This window comes from Lutra lutra, chromosome 7 (assembly GCF_902655055.1).
Source record: "Lutra lutra chromosome 7, mLutLut1.2, whole genome shotgun sequence".
Classification (NCBI taxonomy): domain Eukaryota; kingdom Metazoa; phylum Chordata; class Mammalia; order Carnivora; family Mustelidae; genus Lutra; species Lutra lutra.
The window spans coordinates 57,032,453-57,052,423 of NC_062284.1; the positions used below are offsets into that span (position 1 = coordinate 57,032,453).

The following is a 19,971-nucleotide window of genomic DNA, read 5'->3' on the forward strand; positions in this document are numbered from 1 at the left end:
GAGTCAGGCGGGGGTGGAGGTGGGGGTGGGGGGGAAGCAGGCTCCCTGCTGAGCAGAGAGCCCGATGTGGGACTCGATCCCAGGACCCCAAGATCATGACCTGAGCCGAAGGCAGCGGCTTAATCCACTGAGCCACCCAGGTGCCCCCAAAGTTATAAACTTTTGAACTCTGAGCTCTCATTTCTCTCCGGCAGGATCTCCAGGCATAACCTTGTACCTGGTTTCTTGAATCCCTACTCAATTCTGATGAATGTGTCACAGATTTGGTGACTGATGCTTTGACAAATTCAACCATTTTGGGTGCTAATAATCCTAATGAGGAATTAAACCTTAAGTCAATGTTAACAGCATCTACTAAATCACTACATACTACTAGCTACAAACCAGCTGTCAAACCAAAACAACGACTTGTTCCCACCAGTGTCTATTTTCCACCACCGATGGGTGCAGCTAGCATGAAGGCGATAGCGAGAACTCATCTACCGAGCAAGCAGTAGGTAAGCGCCCCCATAAACGAGAGTGATTTCTCAACTGTTGTTTTCCTTACCTCCTGCTATCAAGGGAACTGTTAAAAACTCAGCAAATGTGATCAGATGACAGGACGAATAAGGAGGCCAGAAAGTTTAAGCAAGTAAAAAGTTTAAAAAAATTTTTTAAAAAAGTACATTGGGGCACCTGGGTCGTTCAGTCAGTTAAGTGTCTGCCTTCAGCTCAGGTCATGATCCTGGGGTCCTGGGATCAAGACCCACATTGGGCTCCCTGCTCAGCAGGGAGTCTGCTTCTCCTTCTCCCTCCGCCTCCCCCCTCATGCTCACTCTCTCTCTCTCAAATAAACAAAATCTTTAAAAAAAAATTAAAATTTAAATTAAAAAACTAAGTATGAAAAAAAAATATATCCATGCAGATGACAAAGTTAAAACATCAGACTCTGATTACAGTCTCTAGAGTGATGCTATGTGAGGCAAGAAGATGCCCATGAACTCAGGGCTTTCACTACTCACCTATAAACCAGCAGGTTTCAAGGGTTCCCTGACAACATTCAATGGGAAGCTCCCCTGATATTTCTGTCTTAAATGTCCAGCATAGGGAGCAATGAGCAATGTGTGAGAATACCGATTTTTACAAAGTCTGACACATTACTTTTCACTGTCATTTGATTTCAGCCAGGGTCCTATTTTTTTTTTTTTCCTTTTTTTTTTTTTTTTTTTGCCAGCTGAAAGCAACTCATGCTTTATACTGGCAGAAAAGAAGCAACTAGAATTCCAAATAGAATAAGAAATATAGAGAAAATTCCATTAAGTGGCTGATAACTATGCTAGGATATATAGCTAATTTGTGTAGAAGCATCAAAATCTGGATGGATAAAGAGGAGTAAACCCCTATTTCTACTCTCAGGTTTGTAAGTTGCCTAATAATATTAAAGATCATTGGCTCTCCAAATATGTTCATATTTCTATCTATAAAATGAGGACATCCAGGACACCTGGGTGGCTCAACCAGTTAATCGTCTGCCTTCTGCTCAGGTCATGATCCCAGGCTCCTCGGATGGAGTCCCAGATCGGGCTCCCTGCTCAGTGGGGAGCCTGCTTCTGCCTCTGCCAGCCACTTATAAAATTATAAAAAAAAAACAATAAAGAGGACATCCTTTAGAGATGTTGTAATTTTCTGAGTGAATTGCTATAAACAAAATCTTGTAGAAAAACTCCTTTACAAACAAGACAAAATCGGGCTTTTTCTCACCATACTGCAATGATAGGCTTAGTTGTACTACTAGCTTCTTCTTGATCATTTCAAAAGGTGGAGAGCCAAGGGGTGCCTAACCTAATTCTTTCTCCTAAAGCCCCCAAAGGGGATGACATACTCATGTGGGTAATCGTCACAATGCTCAGGAGTAGAATGTATGAATACAAAAGGCTTTCCCCTCACTTGATGATCAAAAAGGATCAAAATTCTGGAACTTCTGAATGCCCCCAAACATGAAAGTCTCCCAGCACCCTCTAACAATAAGGAAGAGTTAGGGAAAAATTTACTTCCAGTAGATGCAACACCTGCCTAGTGGCAACCAGTTTTAACAGTCTGCTGAACTAGAAATCCCAGAACAGTGAGATGCAGACAGGTTGGGTTTGGCAGCTCTGATTCCCAAAAATTTCCCAATGGACAGTATGTTCTGTCCATAGCTCACCACGAAGCAAGTGGGGCCCAAGCCATCCACTCTCAAATGAGGAAAGATGGTTTTCTCTCCTCCTCTCTTCCCCCCTCCATGGTTTTACCATCCAGCCTCCAACTCAGTGGCCACTTTAAAAAAGAAAAAAAAAGTTTACTTTTGAGGAAGGAAAGTATGTCATATGCTAATTATCAAGCCAAGTATTAATGTAATTCATAACTGGATTCTGTTGGGATTGCCATTTATAAGTTGTTGAGAGTGTAACCATAAGTGCTTGTATTGAATCAAGCACTCAAAAGATATTCATTGGCACTTTCTTTGATTAATACAATGAAGTATAACTACAAAGATGGCTGGGTTACCAGAACATTCTGAGCAGGTCGAGCTGAACCCCATGATACTGCTGACCTTAGAGGAAATTGCCTTTTATTCAACTGAAAATTGATCCTGAGCCCATGTCGATCTACCTCTTAAATACAAGATATAGGAAGACTCTGTAGGATATTAAATCCTATCTGAAAATACTTCAATGAAAGAAGCAGTTGAGGACTATGTTCCAGAATGTGTTCCAAGTGAGATTGGTCTCCAGAGATGATACACAAAAGGGTTTCTGCTGGTAAGTGAGTCTGAGAAGATCTGAGTTCTACCTCGTGTGGACTTAAAAGGCACATTAGCCAACTAGAGGATCTGAAAATTCCCATACTAGAGTAAACCCTGCTCTACTCCTGTTTTTAATCTATCTAACTGCAAAGTCCTTTTTTTTTTCCCTTAAGTAATGTCTATTTAAATATCCTTGAAATTGTTTCTCCAAATATTGAAGGAGATATATTTACACAATCCTGTTGTTAATAATTATAACGCTAAAAAAAATTTTACAAAAATATATTCCTGTATATATTCCAGAAAGAGTTTACATACATGAGACCTTGCGAATCACAATAATTTAAGTGCTTAAATTACTTTAGAGAGAATGTTGAAGTTTTTCTTTTTTCAAAGTTATTTAAAATTTTCTTCTTCATTCAAAGAATATCCGCTTTTTCAAACAGACAGTATTACAGGCAAGTATATGGGTCTGCTATTTTGACTGTGGAAGACATGGAGAATTCATCATCGGCATTCAAAAGGAAGGCGATTATGTCACTACCCCCATTCAAAAATCTTCAATGGGTCCCTATTACCTACTAGATCAAGCACAAACCTCCAGCCAGCTGACTATTCAATGTCCTTCACAATATGGACCCAATCCTCCTTTCAAAAAATAAAATAATAACAATTATTGAAGGTCTCCTATGTTATTAGCACAATGGGGTGGGGGAGGGGAGTGGGACCTGAAGGGGAAGATGTCTAAGACAAGGAAATTGTCCACAACAATCTTCCAAACAGGAAAATAAATAAGTCAAGCCACCAATGACTACGGCAGAGAAAACCTGATTGTCAGAAGAGAGACTCAAATATGGTGCAATAGGACTTCTGAAAAAGGAATTTACTCCTAACTAGATGCATCTGCAGTTGGTAGAGGGCTTACAGCAAGTAGCTGTTCTTCCAGCTTCCTTTCCACAGCTATTACTTCCTAGATATAAATGCAGGATTTCATTTTTAGGTTCCTCGCCATGATGGCAATAGCACAGGGTCAGTGCTCAGCTTTTTAATTTATAATTATTTAATTATTTATTCCAGGAGGAAAAAAAGAATTTCCTTTAAAAGCAACCTCTAAATAAAAAATAGGTATAATGTTTTATTAACTACAAACCAAGCATGAAATTACTGTCATTCTACCTAAGTCATCATTTCATCTGTAGCCACCCCAAATCTGTGAGGTATTATTTATTATGCCCATTTCACAGATACTAAGTGGAGGATTAGAGGCTCCCCCATGACTGGTGACAGAAGTGAGGATTTAAAGGGAAGCAGGCAATGTCAGGGGCCCTGTCTTTAACCACAATGTGGTTTAACTGCCTAGAAACACTCTGCAACCCCCAAAGAATCATTATGCACCTGACATGCATCACAAATTTCTACTTCAACAACTTTATGTGTGCAAATGCAATTATTGTCCTCCTTTTGTCCCCCAGCGGATGGATGTCTGTACTTTGAAACTCACGGCAGAGAAAAAGAAGACTATCTAGATTGTGGCACCTTCATCGCAGGAGAGAGGCTGGCATGTTATTTTGGACTCTGTCGTTTTTTGTCTGTCCTACCTGTCATCTCTCCATCCATCCTCTCCCCTCCGTCTCCTACAGCCACTGCCTTAACTCGGTCCTCATCTGTCTTCTGGACTAGGAACCCTTAGTATGTATTTAGTCTTGTTTCCCTCCAATGTACTCTCTTCCTTCTATAAGAGCTTTTACAGAAACATAAATCTCCCCGCCATTCCTTTTTGCTTAAGTTACTTTAATGGGCTCCCCCACTTCCCAGAGCAAGGTTGCCCTGGGGCGTGGATTAAATATTCAGATTTCCAGGACCCCCAGTCGAGAGCCTAAATTCTGTATGGCTGAGGTCTGCCTGGGAATGCGTATTTACAGGCCCTGTAGGAGCTGCTTATCACCAGGAAAGTTTGGTAAACAGCGCTCCACCGGATTAAGTATAAGCTTCTTAGTGTGGTAAACAAGGATCTTCACTTACCGCCCCTAATGGCCTCTCCAGCCACCTTTTCCCCGTGCATTCTCTCATAGGACAGCAATGTCCGGCCATGGGTCTGAACGCACCATATTGCTTCACACTTCCAAGACTCCACCTGGCCTCCATCTGTTCCCTATAACCTCTACCTTGCTCACCTGAAACACCTGCTGAAGGCCATCAGAACCTCTCAAAACATCCCCGCTTCTGGGAAGCCTTCCTCAGGTATTTCCAACAGAATTAATTACTCCCTCTTCTAGAACGCCTTACAACTTGTATGCTACATGCACTGTTAGTAGCACGTCCATTTACCTGTTTACATTTCTGAGTACTAATGAGTATAAAGGGAAGAGGAACCACATCTTACTGGCTTGGTATCTCTGGCAGCTAGGACAGGGCTTGGCACTAATTGTATGGTCAATCAATGTCGAAGGAAGAGAATATTTTGGGGGATGCCTCCATTAGTCATCAACCTCGACTTTTAAAAAGCCAATGTTTCCTTGAGTCCTCACAACCACCCTGTTGAGTTAGTTATCATTCCCATTTTACAGGTGAAGAAGCTAACATGGAGGGAGATCACTGCTTCGAAGCGGCAGGGCAGAGATGAGCGTTCTGAGCTACCTGTCTGCTTCCAGAACTGACATTCTCTCTACACCACGCACTGTCTCCGTGCCAAGGAGCCTTCTGCCATCCACGCCCCCAAACTGACTATCTGCCTTGCCTAAGAGTTATTTATATACTGGACAGGGTGCCTCCTGCCTGGGAGATGGTCAATTATTGAAAGCAAGGATCCTTGTAAATTTCACATTTTTATTCCCAGAGTGTCTTGTTCAACAAAGAGCTTCATACAATGAATTTAAGCAGCACGTATTTAGAAAAGGTCTTGGGAGTGAGAGATTCCTGCCTCCAGACAGGTGGGTGGACCTACAGAGTAGCCCCAGTGCCCCCCCAACACTTCGTCATAAAAGGACACCAGCAAGGGAGATTGCACAGGTTTTTAATAATCTCTGACTTAGCAACTTTTCTTCATCACTCACATTTAGTACATAGAAATTTTGGAGGTTTTATTTTAGCGGATGGCATTTATTACAAATGTGAGTTGGAAGAAAAAAATATGAAATTTTACACTCTTAGTCTACTTTTGTAAATCTTCAGTCTTAAAAAAAAATGAATGTTTGGTTCTGAGGCAAGAGTAACATCTCTAACAGGCAGTGAGGGTGGGGAACCAGTATTTTGCCTCAGCAAATATTCTGAATAGAGGGTAATCAGCTACATCTTGTATAAATTACCAGTCTAAAATCATTAGAACCCAGTAAAATATACTTAACTTTAAAATGCTCCTGAAAATTATTTAGACCTTTTGGAATGATTTGGAATTCATTTCAGGAGAGGGTACGGTGTCAGCCATTGTACTGATTATCATGTAGTATTGTTGTGCTTGTGAAGTACAGAAATTCCAACAGAGGCGTTCTAATTGATTAGATAATGGAGAAGTTGCTTTGTGTTTACAAAATACACTTCATTCTTAACTGACTGTACAGTCATCTGATATTAATATATCACCACCTTAGGTATCCTACTCCTAAATTGTAACATTCTCCCATCCTCAGAAAATAAATTCTAAAGCCTAGTTATTTTCTCGATGAACTGAGAAGGAAAAAAGCTCTCCTGGTAAACAAAAGTAAGAAACAAAAATACTATCTCACTACATATTACAACTAACCTGTGAAATCAAGGAACTAAAAATACATTCCACCCCAACAAACAAATAAGCAAACAAACAAAACTCTGCAGCCTCTCCTCTCTGTTTAAAGATAAAATGCACAAATAAAAAATAAGACCCATGAATGTAAACATTAGATTCCTGGAACCTGAAGTGAGTATTGCATGATGTATAGAATTGTCCATTCACTGGGTCGTACACCTGAAACTAATGTAACATTGTGCCGTCAACTACACTTCAACAAAAAATAAAATCAAAGACTGCCTGATTCAGTCCTATTTTACAGATGAGCAAAAGTCCAAAAACAGTTAAGAGATTCATCTAAGACCACAGAGCTAATTAATGTCAGCATCAGGCAGGGGAACAGGGAGGTCAAGGAGCTAATAATCACTGTTTCCAGCCAACGTTATACTCTTGACACATGAAATCTCAGTATAATCTCAGGGACAACGCTGAGGCCAAGTAGTTTTCCCCCCACTTTGCAGATGGAGAAACTGAATCTAGCAGATATTGTAAAACCGGGATGTGAGCCCATGTCTCTCTGCCTCCGAACTCTGCCCTTTCCAGTATAACCCTGAACTTAGAGCCCAGGGCTCTTGACTCACAGTCAAAGATTCTAGACAGAACCTCAAGCAGAAGAGAAAGCGCTCCCTACCAGGTTTTTCTTGCATCCTCCAAAATAATTACACTTGCTCAAAAGCAAATTATGAAAAAAAATGGGGCGACATATGTAGAAAATCAACAAAAGCATGTGGGGTCTAAAATTCACGAATTACTTCCAGACTCTTTACCTGTCTATGAAACCAGTGACTTCCCCCAAGGTCAACCTCATCCTAAACAAGGAGTCCAAGCAAATGGACCCTGAGTTAATCATGGGAAACCATTCACCACATTAAGCAATTTCCCTTATTAGGTTTGCCATTACTTTAAGACCTATCTATACACTTTCTTTCGTAAAGATAAATAACATAATGAAAGGAAATGCCATCTCCAAATTCTGACTATATGTGTGTAATTTAAGAGAACATTAAGAGCAAATAAGACCAATCCTATTTTAAGTGTTATCGTAAAATACTACTTAGAATAAGAATCTAAAGTTTACAAATGTATGGATAACCAAAAGATTCTAAGTTTGAGTTGTGGGTCCATTGACTTACCTAAGGCAGTGTTATATATAACAAAATGTCGGTAAAAGAAAACAATTTTTACTATCTCTCAAGGATGTAACAGAGTTTGATCAAATGTATCAATATATTCAAAATAGCTCATTTATGTGCAGGTACACATCACAGAGTCAATAAGAACAAGGTTTTGATTAATGTGTCCACCTTAAAAAAAATCTGTAGATTTGTTTATTGATTCAAAAGTGGACCTACTATTTTTTTTTAAGATTTTATTTATTTATTTGACAGAGAGAGAGAAAGAGATCACAAGTAGGCAGAGAGGCAGAGAGAAGCAGATCCCCCACTGAGCAGAGAGCCTGATGTGGGGCTTGATCCCAGGACACTGGGATCATGACCTGAGCCGAAGGCAGAGGCTTTAACACACTGAGCCACCCAGGTGCCCCAAAAGTGGACCTACTATTGCTAGATGGTTGAATAAATGATAATCCCTACAAAGGAAAAGCAGAGAGAGAAAACCAGGAACCAAGTAATTGTAACATAAATGGAAACTATGAAAGATGCCATGAAGGAATTAGAAAGTGCTCGTGGGGTGCAAAGAACAGGACTGGCCCACACCTGGGCAAATCAGGCAGGCTTCAGAGAGAAGTTGATATTAGCATTGGATTTCCATCAGTAAGAATCCCCTAGGCAGAAGAGAGGCAGGAACATCCTTTCTCTATGTTTCCCTCCATTATTTCCCTTTTCAAGACCTAGCTTCTCCACCAGCTGACAGACCTTACTGCTGGATATAGAAGCAATACTAAAATGGCTTCCTTTCATTTTAATGAAGATTTTGGTGAAGTCTCAGAGTTGTTTTCCTGCCGGTCATTGGAAAGGGAGTTCAAAACTACTGAGGGATAAATTTGGTAGATGAAAAGGGTTTCTATTATTGTCTTCTGTGACATCAGAATATTTCTAAAGGCCAAAATAAAAACAAATGTCAACAGAGGAAGACGAATTCTCCCACCAGTCATGCCTCCCCCCTCCTCCATCACCCCCCCACCCCCACCTCTCCCACAAAACAAGACGCACTTCAAGAAACTCTCTGAGGGCAGAAATATATGAAAGAAAGAGGAAGGGGGGAAAGAACATGGCATCATTATAGACTCTTCTGAAGCAAAGTAAAGACAATGAGAGGAAAAATAGAACACGTGTATTACAATGTATAGCACCATACGGCTGTGTTTGATGCTCTGGAAGGCTTCAACAAGTACTGTTCAGCCAAAAATCAATTGAAAAATCAGCATGATAACAGAGCATGAGTTGCCCTATAATAGCCTTAAGACCCCCAAGGCTATACAAGTCCCTTTCATCTGCCACACTGCCCTGACTCAAGGGGAACCTCACTTCCCCTCCCTGAGTACTATGCCTAGCTGCATTTCTAACCTACTACTTTACCCTCCCTGGGAAAGGGGAGCGGACAAGGACCAATGATGACTTACAGTGGGTTTTAAGATTTTTTTTTCCTTTCTGCCTTATTCTTTATCTTTTCTTGATATTTGCACTCAAATTCAGCCGATGGTATTAGTCACAGGACTCTTTCCACAATATTAAATGGTCAGGGATAATCTCAATAACCTCGTAATAATACTGTTTTTTAAATGCCTTAACTAACTGCCCCTTAATAAAAATCAGAGTTCAGGCTTATGCAAATGTGGCATGTAAGCAATTCACAGCATTGTTATAAATATACATATACAGTTCATTCCAAGATTTCATCTCAATATTTCTTCAATCACTTCCTCACAATGTCTGGTTTGTTCAATTTATATTTCTACTTGGCATTTGGTGCAAACCCCCAAAGATAAGATACATCTGTCCCTTAGTCACAAATCTTGGCATTTTTACCTTAACTCAATCGTGAAATGATTGGTTGAATATTACCTTGCTTATTAACAGGATTTCCTCATAATAAAACACGTTATTTCCAAACTTTTGAATGTGACATGAGATGTACCAACTCAGTAGTGACATACCATGGCTTAAGAAGGACATATAAACACCCTGATCCGTGTGAGGGAAGGAAAAGCTAATTGGAAGTCAGCTTCCCTGTGATTATCAGCTTGTTTATGAGGAGGGAGGACTCCTCTGAATGGCACTGTAAATTCATCCCTGATTATGGCATTAAAACCAGAGTTCATTTCCACCAGCTCCCCACAAACCCCCTACCCAATCCATTTTGTTTAGTTACAAAGGGTTGTGCACTGTTTTCAGAGAATGACAGTTTTTCCTGCTTTGATTTTCTCCAGTTTCAAGAAAAATTAATCAGTTGCACAAGCCAGTTGTCAGATTTCACTTCCCTCATGGCAGAAAGCACACATATTCATTGTCTGCTATAAGAATAAATTTTAGTAATTTTTCCCCATGTCAATATGAATATTAGACTGACCCAATTAATATGAAATTCTTCTTTGCTGCTGGAACAGACAGTGCTGCAGAAAGAGCCATTTGCACAACCTGTTCATGATTATGGGCCATAAGGACACAAAGATGGCACACACATTTGTGGACCATCTGAATTCTTATACGGAGCAGGGAGGGGGAGGGGGAGCAGCATGACGTTAGCGTGACTGTCGTGGGTCATGTTTTTTAATCCGTAGTATTGGACATGTAACACAGCAACAAGAGCTGATCATTTTGTTTAATCACCTTCTGGATCTTTGCCAGATGGTCTCTATTGAGAGCGCTACAAACAGAGAGAGATGAACTGCGTCTAACACGCCACCAGAGCTTTCCCGTAAATGTCTGAGAACTGATTCCAACAAGAATTTAGTCTCAGAGCAGAAAGGGATACATTTAAAAACTATGTGCATTAACTATACTTTTCCCCATAGAATCCTCACTTGGCATGAATAATTTACCCACTCTTATGCTAATGGGATCATGAAAGTATCCCTGTGTCTTTAGTGCAGCTATTCTCAGCTTTCAGTAATTACCCCACCCAGTGAAAATAACATGGCTTCTGCATTGAACGGCAGACTAGTACCTGACAATTAGAAAGATCATGGCTGACAGTGGAAGGGTCCAGAACTGGACAGAGAAACCCTTGTGGCCCTCCAAGGAGTGTAGCCATAGAGTAACGCTGGCCGTAGGGGAGCCACGCACAGGGGGAAGGGTGAGAAGAAACATTTTCCATTGTGGAGCTCTGTGTTTTCTGAGTTATTACCAAGATGTTACTTGAATAAAAATATGTTCCCCTTTACATCACCAAGTGTGAAAGACTTTCATAACAAGTTCTGAAGAAAAAAAAAAATCAAAGAAGAAAAACCAGAGAGTTATCTTTATAGCACTTCTGCATTAAGTATCTATTTTATCAGAATTGTTGAAAATCTAAATAGTGGAAAATCCTCTGCGTTTTGCTTTTTGGAGGGAAAAAGGATTACTAAAAAAAAAAGAAGAAGAAGAAAGAAAGAAAGGAAAGGAAAGAAAAGAAAGTAAAAGAAAAAAGAAAATAAAGAAAAAGAGAGAGAGAAAGAAAAAAAAACTCATTTTCGACCTCTGTCCACAAAACTCCATGTTAGGTAGTTCACTGTGTAAAAATTATCAGGCTAAAACATCTGGGAAAGAAAGCTATGAAACAGCAGGGAACGTGGCTGGTTTATTGTTTATCTTTTGTTTATGAGGCAGTATTCAAGTTTAATTACTACTCTAAATTAAACTCTAACTGGCATCAGGAGACATCCCTTTACATGACTAAGTTAAAAAAAATCTAGAAATCCCAACTCTGGGTTTTTCAAGTAAGTTGATACATATAGGAAGAAATTACTCAAAATTAACAGCAATCATAGAAAGCTTTTAAGCATTTATGGGTGCTATTACATGCTCCTAGAGTGTTTATTTATTAGAAGAGTTTAATTTTATTTCTAATAGTTACTATTCTAAAAAGTCCTGAAAAAATCAACAGAAATTATTTGGATGTTTGCTGATGGCTGAAGGATGGTATTCTTTTGACTTTACTGGGGCAGGGGGAGCGGCAGAGGAAAAAAATGCAACATAAATATTCTATATACAACAACTTCTTCTGTGGGAATGTTCAATTATCAATTACATTCTCAGAGAATTTTTTTTTTATATATACAATTAGGAAGACAGTAAGAAAAGAAATGTCATTTACTTATCCTAAAAGTGAGTGACCAGTTTTGGATGAACTTAGCTCTAGGAAAAATAAAAGTTAAAAGCAACTAGCAAAAGATTATGCCAGATGGCATCTGTCATATTGTATTTAGGGTTATTTTAAAGAAATTGCCGCCACTATGAAAACATTCCATTGACGGGGTTTTCCTAGACTGAATAAGAAATCCCAGTAGAACATGTTCAGGATCCACTGTGGGTAGGCTGGAGGTTTTTCTCCCTCCTTTAAATGTATAATTGGAATATTCTGGTGGGGGAGAAATCTATTTTATACCGATAGCACGCATTATAAAGTCAAAAGTGTAATACTATTTTAGATGCTTGTTTACCTATAAACACATTCAATATAAAGGGGTATTTTTAGATTTTCACCACCATGACTGGTAAAGAACTGCATAATATATAAATAAATATCCAGCTCTAAAATAATAGTCTCATTGCCTGGATCATAGTTGGAGACATCAATGGAAGGGTTTGGTAGGCGGCAGAGTTGAGAGGAATTATGCTGGCTTGTGCAGCCCTGTGTCCTGCAAGATTAGAGACATATACATGCTAGTATGTTAATGTATTTAGGTTAAACTGGGTCTGGCAACAGTATGGTTAACGTGCGTGTGGTGTGCAGTGTGAGCTCAGCAGTTACTGGGCCAACTGTCTCGGTATTTCTGGGAATCCTGCCTATTCACAGTGCAGGGATTGTTCAATTGCTGCAAAATGTACAAAATGAATTTTACAAAAATGAATTGTAAGGAAGGCCCCATTACAACGATTTTGCAGCAAAGATGTCAACATCAATTTTTCTTTCATGCATAGCTAATGATTAAAACAGCATATTCCATTTGCCTAAGACAATTTATTTCATATTGGCACATCAAAATATTGAAATACAAAGTTATCTTTACTCTACCCTTTTTATTCATTGCTGCTGAACCCATACCATTGTTCAAACCAGGAAAAATAAAACAAACTTGGCACAAAATACTTAAAACAAAGGCTCATCAATATTCTCCAATTTGTCAACATCTCAATTACAGCACTGGAAAAAATGTAAATTTCATGTGCTCTAAACACTGAGGGGTCTATTCTCTTGCCAATTCACATGCGTAACTCCCATCAGCGTTAATGGGAGTTACACAAACCCATCAATAATAATAATACTTTGTACATATATTGTGCCTTTCATCTGAGGCTCTCAAAGTGCTCTATGAACAAGGGGGCTGCTTCCTAGTCTTTACTCTGGCAAAATACACAATGAAATACAAAGCAGCTTTTGACTCAGCAGGTACAGAATTAGGGACCCCAAGCCTTATTATCAAGCCCCATTTTACTGATGGGAAGCCAGACATAAAGAGGGCCAGTTACTGCCCCAGAGTCCCCAGCCTGCACCCTAATTCTGTCTCTGAAAAACCAGATTTCTTTCTTCATTCTAATGTAACTAACAAGACAAACCCCCTCCCTTTGGCTGCTTTTAGCAAAAGAAATCAGAGTGAATGAAAATCTGGTTCATATTTATATAGTTTACTGCTAGGCATGTGCTGTTTGAAAGACAGAGTAAAGTCAGGTTTTACATTTTACCAAGTTTGTTTCTTACAATATTTCTAAAATTTGATTTTTTTTTTCTCTATTTGGTTTGTTGCACAAACACTAGAGAGGAAAAGATGACCTTTCACCTGTGTAACTGTAGCTCTTTCACTATCAAGTCATAAAATGAGGTATTTTTAGGTTCCAAAGTAAAGACGTGTATGAATCATTTTAGTAAAGATAGTCACAAAAAATATAAAGCAACATACATGCATGTATTGTTTTATAGCATATGGCTATTAAAGTTTAATTTAAAATGTGTATGAAAACATTGTATTTAGTACAATTCATCCCTATTTTTTCTGTTTATCATAATTTGTTTTGAAACTGAGTCGTTTTACAGTTTTCCATATGCCTGTTGTGCTAATAAATTCTGAATACGCAAGAAAACTCTTTTCTAAACTACTAACTTGGTTTCCAGTGAAACATTATGATATATTTAATACGAGGAACATAAATTTCCCTCCTAGGTTTCCCATTATACAACAACCCTAAGATTTAACCTAGGATAAGCATATGTGATTTCAGTCAATATCTCTGTTGACTTTGCCCTGCAGCAGATAATTAATCTTTCCCATAGAAAGCTACTCTGGACAATTCAGTGGGCCACATTTCAGAATGCCTTAAATACATGTTTAAAAGACAAACATAGGCCTGAGTATGACAAAATACCTCCGAGCCCAGCCTTCCAAATTTAGTCTGCGGTAACAAACAGAATACCCTCAGACATGTGTTTGGGGACCACTGATGTGATAAGCCAGGTAGGAAATTCTCCATGCCAAACACTCCCTATTTTATAGGAATCATAACTTGTTTTTGCCCCTCACACTTTAATACAATAAAATGACCGACTTCCTAGTACTCGCACACATAAGCTACCATGTCCATTCTTTAATCCCACGGAGATAGGATAAAAGGAACAAAATCCTGCAGGGATCAAATCCTTCAACATGGGATAAGTGGGTGCAGCTACCCACAACATAGAGGTGTGTGGGCCTCTCTTTTACCCAGTGTATCCGTCTCAGAACTTTCCTCTTTTTCTGACCACCACCACCAAGAAAACAAAACTACCCGAAATGATAAAACTCCGTGGCTTGCCTGTTGGCGGCCAACGATTTCCAGCTCCAGACCCCAGGGTCTTCTCGCTCCCCCTCCCCTTCTCGCTGGTCCTTTCCTGCTATCTCCCTTGCCATAACTCAACCAACCCAACAGAACCAGTCAGTTTTAAATTTCAGTTGGGACCTTCGTGACCTGTTAATGAATCTACAGAGAGGAGAAAAACTCACAGTGTTGAGTTATGCCTGGTGTTGCGAGCTGACTTGGAGTCAGAAATGCTTGAAGCGTTAACGTAATTGCAAGAATGTGAAAAATGAAGCGCTGGGCTCCTGAGCAAAGTGAAAGGTCAAAGCGAGCCTCACACACAACAAGTCTTTGGAAGATAGCCTCATTAGACCATTAAGCCTGCTTCTCTTTTCCTCTCTCTTTTGTCCAATGTTGAGGGTGTTTTGTTTTTATTAATAGATACCTCTCACCCTTTGTGTTATAGCAGTTAGACGTGGTAAGGAAGGTGGGCTCATCCAAAACTTTCCAGATTTAAGAACCCCGAGAAGTCCATCGCCATGCCGGGGAACCGCAATTAAGCCATGGCTGTGCAGATCCACGGGATTGGGGTCCACGCCATCCCCAAAATGCCTTCCACTTTGGTTTTCTTAGGTACAGCCTAACTGGTCTCATAAAGACAGTAGATAAACCTCAATACATCCAATTCACAAGTTCTTCCACAATTTACCATCCAACAGTTTTCACATCTGTATCAGTTGCAAATAATCCGGATTCTAGTTTGGACTTAATCACTGTCAATGGCATCCTAGAAGAGAAGTTTCTTTCTATACTCTTCCAGGATAATTGTAATCCAAAACCCGTGGTCAGAAACTCGGAGTCAAGGCACTCACCCTACATCAACCACCCTCTTTTGAATGGCATAGACGGCTACAGCTCAAGCTGTCAAACTGTCCTCCACATGGAAGACTGTCTAATGCTTAAATATTGTGGCCATAAACACAGTCATAATAGAGATGAAATAGACCTAGGAGATCAGACACCATCTAACGTAAAATATTAAAAAGTAAAATCTATACACTTTCCTGGCCCACATTCAGTAATGTATCTTCCTTTAAATTATGATTTAACTATAGAAGAGTCATCCCTACCAATGTGTAATTGCTCTCTGTGCAATAGGTGAGTTTTAAATGGTAAAATTTATTCTAAATTACCCTAGGCTTCCTTGTCATCTGCAGTTGACGTCCTTCTTGCCCTCGGATTATTCTAATTTTTAGGGCTTGTGACAAAAGTCACCATGTCAGCCAAAAAGAAATGGGGACAAATAATCTAGGAACTTCAAAATCCATCTTCCCAAGATAAAATCCCACATAAAATTCACACAGTACTTCTAGAGCTCGTAAGAAAAGACTTGGGTATTTTATGTGCTTATAGAGGCATCCTTGCTTGATGACAGACAATTCCAACGGTTGATACTACCAACAGAATATCCCGCTTATAGAATCATTCAAACTAGTGCATGATAGAAGCAAAGTAAGCCTGTCATTCTATTTACTCACACGCAGAAGTAAAGTGTAGATAACCAAATTTGTAAAAGAATTGGCAGAACTAATCAATTGTTATTGTAATGTCTACTTAAAGATTAGACGTCTCACTTCAACTTTTTTTTTAAAGTAATGTTAAGTTCAGAGGAAATACATCAAATACATCACAGCTCTCTAACCCGCCACTCTCCTGTTTACAGGGAGATAGATGTACTGAGATCATAAAATACTGAAGTTATTTTAGTTGTGTCTACTTTGTACAAGGAAAATGCTTGACCCTTTACCTTGTTCACTGCTGTTGTCTCCACTCTGCGAAGCATGGCCCCCACTGGAGGGCCCCGGGGTGCCTGCTGAGTGGGTAGAGGTTGCGTCATCATGATCTCGCCAAGAAGCAGGATTCTGATGTCAGGGTGCCAAGAGATTTTTCCACAGTTACCATTTCAGCCGTAAGTGAGGAGCCAAGACGAAAGGTGCAGAGGGAGACAAAAAATGTATACATGTGAGTATTTGTGGAAGGAGGCATCTTTAGATTCCATACTATGGAATGTTGTCTTGTCAGCAATAGGTACCAAAAGTAAGAACTTTTAGAATCTTGATGAGGTGATGATTAGTTACATCACTGTGTACATGTGTTTAAACTCATTGAAACACACGCTTCAAAGGGGAGCATTTCATTATACACGAATTATACCTCAATAAAGTTAATCTTTAAAGTTAGGAAAACACAAATCTAGAAGTCATTTCTACTCTTGGTGTCCTAACTGGGGCACTCTCTTCCAAGAATGAGGCCAATACTCCTGGAGGCTAATTACAGAACATCTCCAAAACTCAACTGACTCCCTTAAAAAAAAAAAAAAAAAAAAAACGAAAACAAAAACCCACAGATCCAAGAAAGTACAGGGCAACCCTTTGGATCTTTCAGATGCATTGAACTAAACCAACCTGAATGATCTCTGAAAATTACCAACTGATTATACCACCAACAGACACAGTGATATTACCCAACAAAATGAAACAACTATGAATTGTCAGCCAGCTGGATGTAAACTTCCACGTGAGCTCCACGGAAGCTTTAAATTCACAGGGCAGTGCTTCTTTCCTGGAAGTATGACTTGTTCCAGAGGGTATGCGAGGCAAACGGAGAAATTATAGCTCATGCTACTTTGCTGAGTGTATTCTTCTCCTGTTCCTCCTCCCCTTTCCTGATCATTCCCAATCCCCTGCTGTTGCTTAAAGGAAAACAGGAATTCTAATGTACAGGAAGGACTTTATCAGCACCACATGAAGGCAGGCAAGAGATGGAATTTCCTCTGGCAGAAACGGAGGGTAAGAACAGCACACTAAGCAGGCCAGCCTTAAGGCCAGAGGCGTGCACTTGTCACTTGCATGTGATGACTTCAACTAAAGCCCGAAGATCTCCTGGCAAGCAAATTCTTATTGGGGGGCAGGGAGATTCTTTGGGGGCAGAATAAAACAACATCAATCTCTCAAAGTCCTCAATTTCTTCTCACAAGAATTGGTAAATAAGGATTCAGACATTCCTATGGGCAGCATGCAAACATCTTGACCATCTGAAAGCAATCTTGCCATGTTGTCATTGTATATAGTATATCCAGAAAAAAAAAAATCAGTCTATCATTTTCTTCTACATCAACTAACGTATATATAGAATATAAAATTTTATCAAAATTGAATCAAGAAACCATGGTGAGACAAAATAAGGGACTATTCTTATTTGGAACAACAGCAACAACAAAACACCTTTTTTTTTTCCCCCTCTGCAGACCCACTACAAACTGACTACAAATTAATAGTTAGCATTTTTGAGAGATGATGAAATGACCCAAGGCTCTATAGATCAGGAATAACTATATCAAATCATGCTACTGGCACAGCCATCAGGCTAGCAACAGATTTCCAAGTGAACACCTGAAGCACAAATAATCTCTAGAGGTTATGTTTTAGAAAGGAGATTAGGGAACGGAGTCGAATAAAATGAAAATCAAGGTTCTGTGCCGCCTGTATTAAGACAAAGTCATGCCTGTGATTTCTCTTTTTATCAAAGTTAGAAACCACTCCAAGAGTTTCAAGCTAAAGGCAAACAGAATACAGGGGCTCTTCAAGCTTTGCAGTCTCCTCGGGTCAGCTGTTTGCCGGATGGTAATCAGATAAAGAGCTAGAAGAATTACGCGGAAAAAAGAGAAAAAGAAAGAAAGAAAGAAAGAAAGAAAGAAAGAAAGAAAGAAAGAAAGAAAGAAAGAAAGGAAGGAAGGAAGGAAGGAAGAAAAGAAAGAAAGAAAGAAAGAAAGAAACAAACAAACAAACAATAGCATGGCATGAGTTTAGTCCTACAACAACACTGGCTAGAGACTTCTTTTAGAAAATGAAATAACTGAACCACATTCACCTAGTTAAACTTTTCCATGTATATAGCGAGTGATGTTAATTTTATGCACTGCAGACTTTTTATTAAGCAGGCTGCTATAAAAGCTCCTTACCCCTCATGAAAATTACAATAATTAACCACTAACATCTCAACTATGTTTTAAGATAAATGTCATCCAACAACTATTATATCATCATTCAAATGAAGCAAGTCTTTCTGTTTGGGCCCTAGAGTGACTTGGAGTGACTGCTCGAAAGGACTTCCCCTACTGAAAATACTGGTTGGCCCCCCTCAGTCAAACCTGTGCTGCATTTTTAAAAGACAGACCTCATTCATTTACAATTCAGTGTACTTCTTCCTGTGGTTTTCTGGAGGGGGTGTTTTCTAAAGTAAAGGGATGGGAAACAAGCCACATAAGCCAATTTTACTTTAAAAGCAGATGATTCCTCTAAGTGAGTTGGATCTTCGGTTTTCAGCCCAGTCCTACAACTTGTTCATGGTCACAATTTAACATGCCATGCCCCCATCTCCTCTCTTTTCTCCTCAACATCCTCAAAAATACTAGCCCCAACAAGTGTCATGAGATGTTTATTTCCGTAGAGTGTCTCAAGTATTATGACCTTGTTGGAGAGACTGACACAGACTAAGGAGAAACCATGGCATTCCTCTGACTCGAAAGAAGGAAAGTAGGAAAAACAGATGGATCTCTCTGGGCCGTCAGGGCTGTGAGGTTATCCCAAAGTTACCCCAAAGTTCCTATCCAGCTACACCATGGTGACAAACGTTGATAATCTGGTCAATAAGGAATTGCTACCTTTGTGGTCATAAAAAATTACAACCTACACAGATAGATAAAATATAATCCTTTACTCATAACACTGTTGTTTATTTTTTTCCTGAGACTGAAATATTTCTTTGTATCACAACCTCTTTCTTTTTTTCCCCCTCCCTAGATAGTTTCCAAGTTTACATCCTTCAAGAACAACTGCCTGGCTTTCTGCCAAATCATATGCAGAAGTTCAGAGAATCTTGAAACCAAAGTGGCATATGAAAGCATGTACAACACATGATGTAAGTAGAAAATAAAGAGAATGCTCTCTGAGTGCACGTGTGTGTGCGAGCGCTCAGGTAGACCCATTGCACTCTACGTGTCCTGTGCTTCAACCCAAGTATCCTGAAGACACCCGAGGGCAAGGAAGGAACATGTTTCTATTCCCAGCGGCTTTAATAATTGGGAGTCAAATATGGTACTCTTCTTGCTCTTACGTAATTGCGTTAAAGAGCAGTGTTAGCAGGAGAAAAGCAGTGAATGCTGAGTGGAACACAATAGAAGGAGATGGAAAATAGATACAAGAAGCTAGGTCTCCAGGGGCAGTATTTTCTATTTGCTGGGCTACAGACTCACAGCTGATAATGCAAGTTGTAATTAATATAAAAGCATGAGACAAGATGGGGAGAGCTTGTAGTAGCGAGGCCACAGGAGATCATTCTGTTACTCTCCTCTGTTTCTCATTTACACAGAGCTTTCCCTAGAAAACACAATTCTGCCTGTGTTTTCTCCCTTGGAAAAAAAAAAAAAAAAAGATTTAGCACCATCACTGAATTTT

The 19,971-nt window shown here is 39.5% G+C and overlaps 1 protein-coding gene across 8 annotated transcripts in view; it reads right to left on the reverse strand.

Annotated features, from left to right (window-relative positions):
* MEIS2 (Meis homeobox 2) overlaps positions 1-19,971 on the reverse strand; it is a 208,779-nt gene that overhangs the window by 176,131 nt on the left and 12,677 nt on the right. For all 8 annotated transcript variants that reach the window (XM_047737007.1, XM_047737004.1, XM_047737006.1 and 5 more), the window contains one exon: positions 16,263-16,377. In XM_047737007.1, coding sequence (XP_047592963.1) covers positions 16,263-16,377 — 115 coding nt within the window. The remainder of the gene's footprint in view (positions 1-16,262; positions 16,378-19,971) is intronic.